The sequence below is a fragment of the Salvelinus alpinus genome, chromosome 2 (assembly GCF_045679555.1).
Source record: "Salvelinus alpinus chromosome 2, SLU_Salpinus.1, whole genome shotgun sequence".
In the NCBI taxonomy this organism is placed as follows: Eukaryota; Metazoa; Chordata; class Actinopteri; order Salmoniformes; family Salmonidae; genus Salvelinus; species Salvelinus alpinus.
This window is the reverse complement of record NC_092087.1, coordinates 11,999,185-12,008,177: the sequence shown is the minus strand read 5'-3', so window position 1 is coordinate 12,008,177 and position 8,993 is coordinate 11,999,185. Positions and strand designations below refer to the sequence as shown.

At 45.7% G+C, this 8,993-nt stretch overlaps 1 protein-coding gene across 1 annotated transcript in view; it reads left to right on the top strand.

Moving 5' to 3' along the window:
• The window catches only part of LOC139540490 (copine-5-like), a 318,345-nt gene that overhangs the window by 279,588 nt on the left and 29,764 nt on the right, over positions 1-8,993 (top strand). The window contains exons 10-12 of the mRNA XM_071344363.1: positions 432-514; positions 1,123-1,304; positions 6,795-6,922. Of these exons, the coding sequence (XP_071200464.1) occupies positions 432-514; positions 1,123-1,304; positions 6,795-6,922 (393 nt within the window). The remainder of the gene's footprint in view (positions 1-431; positions 515-1,122; positions 1,305-6,794; positions 6,923-8,993) is intronic.

The window sequence follows — 8,993 nt, the reverse complement described above, 5'->3', positions numbered from 1 at the left end:
TGCTCCAGCAGTCTAATTGGATTAGGATTCTGTTTCTCTTAAATGCTCCAGCAGTCTAATTGGAATAGGATTCTGTTTCTCTTAAATGCTCCAGCAGTCTAATTGCTTGTTATCCACCCCTGGACACCTGGACCCCCCCACCCTCACCCCTCTCCCCCTTCGCCTCACCCCTCCTTGCCTCCCTCTTCCTCTCGCCCCTCTTCCCCTTCACCTAGTGTGTGTGTGTGTGTGTGTGTGTGTGTGTGTGTGTGTGTGTGTGTGTGTGTGTGTGTGTGTGTGTGTGTGTGTGTGTGTGTGTGTGTGTGTGTGTGTGTGTGTGTGTGTGTGTGTGTGTGTGTGTGTGTGTGTGTGTGTGTGTGTGTGTGTGTGTGTGTGTGTGTGTGTGTGTGTGTGTGTGTGTGTAATGTGTAGGTGTGTAATGGAGTCTGACTTGTTGTTGTAACATTCACTCTCCTTCCCCAATTCAGGACCCAAATAAATTTCACTGTGGCCATTGATTTCACCGCGTCTAATGGTGAGTGATTATAAAGACTGTGTACATGTGAGGGCCAGAATGAATGGTGATGCTCTTACAGAGAGATAGAGAGAGATACACACACTCAAAATCTGTGAGAGTTTCCTTCTGGCCCATGGTCAATACCACCATGCTGTGCCCCCAAATGGCACAGTGTCAGAGCCCAAATGGCACCCCATTCCCCTATGGGCTCTGGTCAAAAGTAGTTCACTATAAAGGGAATATGGTGCCATTTGGAATGCAGAACCAAGATGGCAGACGTCAGGACTTCCCACAGGCTAAAAACCCACACTTAATTCTAATCACTCCACTTACTGTAGTTAGTTTATTCTTAGAGCCTCGTGAAGTATATTTCCGTTTCCTACCAGTCCATTGTGTGATGGGGTTGGTGAGAGCAGGCAATAGTTCATCTCTGAGGGGTTGAAGAGAAGAAGAGTTCTGAATCGTTGTTATTTTTTATTTTGAGCTGCATTATATGGTTAGGGGTTATGGGTTGAACTGGGATGTGGACGTGAAGTTAAGGTTAGTTGAAGCTAAATTCCAGACCCCTTCCTCACCAATGGACAACGTGATCATATATTGACCTCTGCCCTTTGCGCCCTCCCTAGGTAACCCGTCCCAGTCCACCTCTCTCCACTACATGAACCCGTACCAGATGAATGCATATGCCATGGCCCTGAAGGCTGTAGGGGAGATCATCCAGGACTATGACAGTGATAAGATGTTCCCTGCTCTGGGGTTTGGAGCCAAGCTGCCCCCTGATGGACAGGTCTCACACGAGTTCCCTCTGGTGAGTCAAACACAGAGCTCTTTCTGGTCACTTGGCACTGAACTGAAATGGACTTAACTGGACTGAACTGAACTGGACTGAACTGGACTGGATTGAACTGAAATGGACTGGACTGGACTAAACTGAAATGGACTGGACTGGACTGGACTGGACTAAACTGGACTGGACTAAACTGGACTGGACTAAACTGGACTTAACTGGACTGAACTGGATTGAACTGAAATGGACTGAACTGGACTGGACTGGATTGAACTGAAATGGACTGAACTGGACTGGACTGAACTGGACTGGATTGAACTGAAATGGACTAAACTGAAATGGATTGAACTGAAATGGACTGAACTGGACTGGACTGGACTGGACTGGACTAGACTAGACTGAAATAGACTGAACTGGACTAGCCTAAACTGAAATGGACTGAACTGAAATAGACTGAACTGAACTGGACTAAACTTAAATAGACTGAACTGGACTGGACTAAACTGAAATGGACTGAACTGAACTGGACTGGACGGGACTGAATTGGTCTTTACTTAATTCTATCTCAAGGCCATCAGACTGTTAAACAGCCATCACTAAGGCTTCTGCCTACATACAGACTCAAGTCATTGGCCACTTTAATAAATGGATCACTAGTCACTTTAAATAATGCCCCTTTAATAATGTTTACATGTCTTACATTACTCATCTCATATGTATACTGTATACTGTATTTTATACCATCTATTGCATCTTGCCTATATCGCTCATCCATATATTTATATGTACATATTCTTATTCATCCCTTTAGATTTGTGTGTATTAGGTAGTTGTTGGGGAATTGTTAGATTACTGTTAGATATTACTGCACTGTCGGAACTAGAAGCACAAGCATTTCGCTACACTCGCATTAACATCTGCTGACCATGTGTATGTGACCATTAACATCTGCTGACCATGTGTATGTGACCATTAACATCTGCTGACCATGTGTATGTGACCATTAACATCTGCTGACCATGTGTATGTGACCATTAACATCTGCTGACCATGTGTATGTGACCATTAACATCTGCTGACCATGTGTATGTGACCATTAACATCTGCTGACCATGTGTATGTGACCATTAACATCTGCTGACCATGTGTATGTGACCATTAACATCTGCTGACCATGTGTATGTGACCATTAACATCTGCTGACCATGTGTATATGACCATTAACATCTGCTGACCATGTGTATGTGACCATTAACATCTGCTGACCATGTGTATGTGACCATTAACATCTGCTGACCATGTGTATGTGACCATTAACATCTGCTGACCATGTGTATGTCACCATTAACATCTGCTGACCATGTGTATGTGACCATTAACATTTGATTTCATTTGACCTTTACTTACCACATTCAGCTAAGGATGTCCACTCCAGAAAGAAGCTATTGATTGACTAAATACAAGAGATTTGACAATGTTGATTGTTTCTCCTCTCTAGAACCACAACATGTAGAATGCCTACTGTAATGGTGTAGATTAGGGATGGGCAACTTTTGTTTTTATTTTTTTTAAATGTAGAAACTCAGTTGGGGTCTTAACTTACTGTTAAGAGTTAAAATACACCAGGTGCCATTTCACAATGTGCTTGTGCAGCAGCAGTTTGTCTCTTGATGTCAGTCACTGATAGTCACTCAATTAGCCCATGTCGGGTAAAATGTTTTAGATTGGTAAATTAGTCTAGCAGCCAGCTATCTAAACCTGTAGTAATCACGGTCAAATTATCTTCACTCTCACTCAGATATCACATTAAAAACTGCAAACATTTCTCCCCACTCTATGACAAAATGTGTAGAATTCAGTGGAGGCTCCTCGGGGGAGGAGCTAGCGCTGCTAGCTAGCGCTGCAGTGCATAAAATGTGGTGATTAGTTGACTCAAAGAGGAGAGAAAGACAATAGTTGAACAGTTTTGAACAAATTAATTTCTTCGAAAATGAAGGAGAAGCAAGAGAGAGATAGAGAGATACTTATACTGAACAAAAAATATTAGCGCAACATGCAACAATTTTAAAGATTGTACTGAGTTTGTATTTGTATTTATTAAGGATTCCCATTGGCTGTTGCCAAGGCAGCAGCTACTCTTCCTTCACTACACATCTACAGTACAACATGTATAATACCACCATACAACATTAAATCAATGTACGTTTGTTTAGAGTGCGTTTGTGTGCGTATGCGCGTGTCTGTACCTGTGTGTGTGTGTCTCGTCACAGTACCTGCTGTTCCATAAGGTGTATTTGTATCTGTTTTAAATCTGATTCTACTGCTTGCATCAGTTACCCGATGTGGAATAGAGTTCCATGTAGTCATGGCTCTATGTAGTACTGTGCGCCTCTCATAGTCTGTCCTGGACTTGGGGACTGTGAAGACACCTCTGGTGGCATGTCTTGTGGGTTATGAATGGGTGTCTGAGCTGTGAGCTGGTAGTTTAAACAGACAGCTCGGTGCATTCAGCTTGTCAACACTTCTTGAAAAAACAAGTAGTGATGAAGTCAATCTCTCCTCCACTTTCAGCCATGAGAGATTGACATGAATATTATTAATATTAGCTCCCTGTGTATATTTAAGGGCCAGCCGTGCTGCCCTGTTCTGAGCCAATTATCATTTTCCTAAGTCCCTTTTTGTGGCACCTGACCACACGGCTGAACAGTAGTCAACCCACTGTTCGTAGGCCGTCATTGTAAATAAGAATTTGTTCTTAACTGACTTGCCTAGTTAAATAAAGGTTACATTAAAATTAAAACAATAAAGAAAATAGAAAACAATGAATCAGGCCCTAATCTATGGACTTCACGACAGGGAATACAGATAGGCATTATTGATCCCAGATACCTTAAAATAAATGGGCCTCACAATAGGCTTCAGGATCTCATCACGGTATTTCTGTGCATTCAAATTGCCATTGATAAAATGCAATTGTGTTCATTGTATGTAGCTTATGCCTGCCCATACCATAACCCCACCGCCACCATGGGGCACTCTGTTCACAATGTTGACATCAGCAAACCGCTTGCCCACATGACACCATACACGTGGTCTGCGGTTAGACGTACTGCCAAATTCTCTAAAACGATGTTGGAGGCGGCTTATGGTAGAGTAATTCAACTTAAATTATCTGGCAACAGCTCTGGTGGACATTCCTGCAGTCAGCTTGCCAATTGCACACTCCCTCAAAACTTGAGACATCTGTGGCATTGTGTTGTGTGACAAAACTGCACATTTTAGAGTGGCCTTTTATTGTCCCCAGCACAAGGTGCACCTGTGTAATGATCATGCCGTTTAATCAGCTTCTTGATATGCCACACCTGTCAGGGGGAGGGATTTTCTTTGCAAAGGGACAAATGCTCACCAACAGGGATGTAAACAGAGAAATAAGATTTTTGTGCATTTCCGCTCATGAAACATGGGATCGACACTTTACATGTTGCATTTATATTTTTGTTCTGTGTTGCTAGCCAGTTTAGTGTACTCACCCAGCTCAAACAGAGAGGGATGCTATGTTACCTAGCTGGCTATGGCTATCTACCACTGAAACTTTTGATATTTACAATGACAGCCTACCCCGGCTAAACCCGGACGATGCTGGGCCAATTGTGCGCTGCCCAATGGGACTCCCAATCACAGCCGGATGTGATGCAGACTGGATTCGAACCAGGGACTGCAGTGACACCTCTTGCACTGAGATGCAGTGCCTTAGACCGCCACGCCACTCGGGAGCTTGTTGCACAGCAACAGATGGAGAAAATCTACACCAGTCGAGTAATTCATTTCAACAATAATCTTCATTTTAATTTGACTTTACAAACAACAAGAGGGCTTAATTGGAGTCTATTTCTTCAGAGCCTAGGCCCATATAAAATCACTTAGCCTACCTCAACCAGTTATGTGGCTTCACAGCATCTTTCACAAGACAAGTAGAAGCCTCATAGAAGTGTTTTATTTTTATTAGGTCTACTTACAATTGCAACTGGCCTAAAATGTAGCATCCTAAATAAGACAATAATTGAAAGAAAAGAAGGCGATGTGTGTGTCTGAATGTCTGTCAGGATAGTCTGCTCCTGTAACAACAGAACAAACAGAACATACTGTCAGCTTGAGACCTAAATATCCCTGGATAAGCACTCACAATAATGTTAGTATTTACTAAATACAGTCATATAAGGCCACGAAGTTACTCGATCAATAGGAAAAGTTGCATTTCCCCTCAGACATGATCTTGTGGATGTCGGGTGAGATCGGTTAGATTTTTTTCACAGAAGTCAATCGAGGCAGTCCTCATGTGAAAGCCAGTTCCTGTTGTCGTTTGTCTATTTTGAGTTTATAGAGGAAAATCAGGACTTGCACGTAGTCGATCCAAACATTGTTAGCACATAAAATGCAATTTTCTTTATTGTGCCGTATTCCTCTGAGCATGCCACCCAACACGCATACAAGGATTCGGCACTCTTGAGCGAATCTGTGATTTGTCTCGATGTCTGGAATTCAATCAGCTCAGTTTGAATTGCGGCCTCACACAGCCAGGGTTTTCAGTGTGCTGAAGTCCAAATCGAACCACTCAGGCTTCCCAGTAAAGGCCTTAAGTTTTTCCACCATATCCACAACTGTTTTCCCTCTTCCTTGTAACTGCAGATTTAACCCGTTTAAGTGACAGAATATGTCAAAGCCAAAGAAGCTGTGTGTATCTTGCAGCTAACTCTTCAATGTTTCTGCGTCGGGCCTCTGGGATGGGAAGGCCACTTTGAAAGTTCCATGCTCAGATTCATAATGACGTCTGAGATTGAATTCTTTGTAAACAGCGACCTTTTCAATGCAAATAAGACACACTGGCTTGGCATTGGGAAAAGATGATAAGATGAACGCATATCTCTCTGTACAATCTTCCCTGAAACTTTGATTTTCATTATCCACCTTTCTTTTGATACATTTTGAGAGCGACATTTTCTCTCGCTATCAAGCGAATTATTCTGAACGAATGTTGACGTTAAAAAGTAGTGTAGTCTACAGTAGGCTACGTAGACCTGTTTTCCCCCACCAATCAACTCATAGAGAAATAGACAAAAATAATATAGACATTGGTGATGTAATAAGCGTAATCAGTTCGCAATTATTATGTTATTGTCACTGAATTTATGATGTACTAATCGGATGTGTTAAACATGTTGTTCAATTTGTAGTGTGGGCCAATTAACTGTGCTAATGTTATATAGTAATTATGCTCTGGCCCACCGACTATTAACGCAAAGATAGTTGATGCACCCTGCTCTAAAACATATTAATAAATAAATAATAAATAATATAATTTCGTGCTCTCTTCTGTCAAGAGGGTGGCTGTTAAAATGTCAATTAGAGCCCCCTAAAGGCTAGGGCCGGCTCAGACTGCGTGTGTGTGGGCACTGAGGCCCCCACCTCCCTCCCTATTATAAATCAACTCCACTGTTTGTTTCTCCTCTCCAGAACGGTAACATAGAGAACCCTTACTGTAACGGTATAGATGGCATCCTGGAGGCCTATCACGAGAGTCTGAAGACTGTTCAGCTCTACGGACCAACCAACTTCGCCCCTGTAGTCAACCATGTGGCCAGGTAACGTCACGCACGCACGCACGCACGCACGCACGCACGCACGCACGCACGCACGCACGCACGCACACACACACACACACACACACACACACACACACACACACACACACACACACACACACACACACACAAACACACACACACACACACACACAGGTTAGGTGGGGTTAGGTAAGTGAGGAATGATAAGATAGACACGGAAGGAGGAAAGCATGTGTGATAACTGTTAAAACAGAGAGGAGACCATTGAGATAAAACAGTTCTGAATATACAGTCCCAGTCACACTCCCCCAGTCACACTCCTCCAGTCACACTCCTCCAGTCACACTCCCCCAGTCACACTCCTCCAGTCACACTCCTCCAGTCACACTCCTCCAGTCACACTCCCCCAGTCACACTCCTCCAGTCACACTCCTCCAGTCACACTCCTCCAGTCACACTCCTCCAGTCACACTCCTCCAGTCACATTCCTCCAGTCAGACTCCTCCAGTCACACTCCCCCAGTCACACTCCTCCAGTCACACTCCCCCAGTCACACTCCTCCAGTCACACTCCTCCAGTCACACTCCTCCAGTCACACTCCCCCAGTCACACTCCTCCAGTCACACTCCTCCAGTCACATTCCTCCAGTCAGACTCCTCCAGTCACACTCCCCCAGTCACACTCCTCCAGTCACACTCCCCCAGTCACACTCCTCCAGTCACACTCCTCCAGTCACACTCCTCCAGTCACACTCCCCCAGTCACACTCCTCCAGTCACACTCCTCCAGTCACACTCCTCCAGTCACACTCCTCCAGTCACACTCCTCCAGTCACACTCCCCCAGTCACACTCCTCCAGTCACACTCCTCCAGTCACACTCCTCCAGTCACACTCCTCCAGTCACACTCCCCCAGTCACACTCCTCCAGTCACACTCCCCCAGTCACACTCCTCCAGTCACACTCCTCCAGTCACACTCCTCCAGTCACAGTCAGTCCCAGTCACACTCCTCCAGTCACAGTCCCAGTCACAGTCCCAGTCACACTCCTCCAGTCACACTCCCCCAGTCACACTCCTCCAGTCACACTCCTCCAGTCACACTCCTCCCGTCACAGTCACACTCCTCCAGTCACAGTCCCAGTCCCAGTCCCAGTCCCAGTCACACTCCTCCAGTCACACTCCTCCAGTCACACTCCTCCATTCACACTCCTCCAGTCCCAGTCCTAGTCACAGTCCCAGTCACACTCCTCCAGTCACACTCCTCCAGTCACACTCCTCCAGTCACACTCCTCCAGTCACACTCCTCCCGTCACAGTCACACTCCTCCAGTCACACTCCTCCAGTCACACTCCTCCCGTCACAGTCACACTCCTCCAGTCACACTCCTCCAGTCACACTCCTCCCGTCACAGTCACACTCCTCCAGTCACAGTCCCAGTCCCAGTCACAGTCCCAGTCACACTCCTCCAGTCACACTCCTCCAGTCACACTCCTCCATTCACACTCCTCCAGTCCCAGTCCTCCAGTCACAGTCCCAGTCACACTCCTCCATTCACACTCCTCCAGTCACACTCCTCCAGTCACAGTCCAAGTCACAGTCCCAGTCACACTCCTCCAGTCACACTCCAATCCCAGTCAGTCCCAGTCAGTCCCAGTCCCAGTAATTTACTACTACTTTGGGTCCATCCCAGTCCATCCCAGTATGAGTCAGTCCCAGTCAGTCTCAGTCTCAGTCAGTCTCAGTCTCAGTCCAGTCCCAGTCCCAGTCAGTCCCAGTCAGTCCCAGTCAGTCTCAGTCCCAGTCCCAGTCAGTCTCAGTCCCAGTCCCAGTCAGTCTCAGTCCCAGTCAGTCTCAGTCAGTCTCAGTCCCAGTCCCAGTCAGTCTCAGTCCCAGTCTCAGTCAGTCTCAGTCTCAGTCTCAGTCTCAGTCCCAGTCAGTCTCAGTCCCAGTCCCAGTCAGTCTCAGTCTCAGTCTCAGTCAGTCTCAGTCTCAGTCCCAGTCCCAGTCAGTCTCAGTCAGTCTCAGTCCCAGTCCCAGTCAGTCTCAGTCCCAGTCTCAGTCAGTCTCAGTCTCAGTCTCAGTCTCAGTCC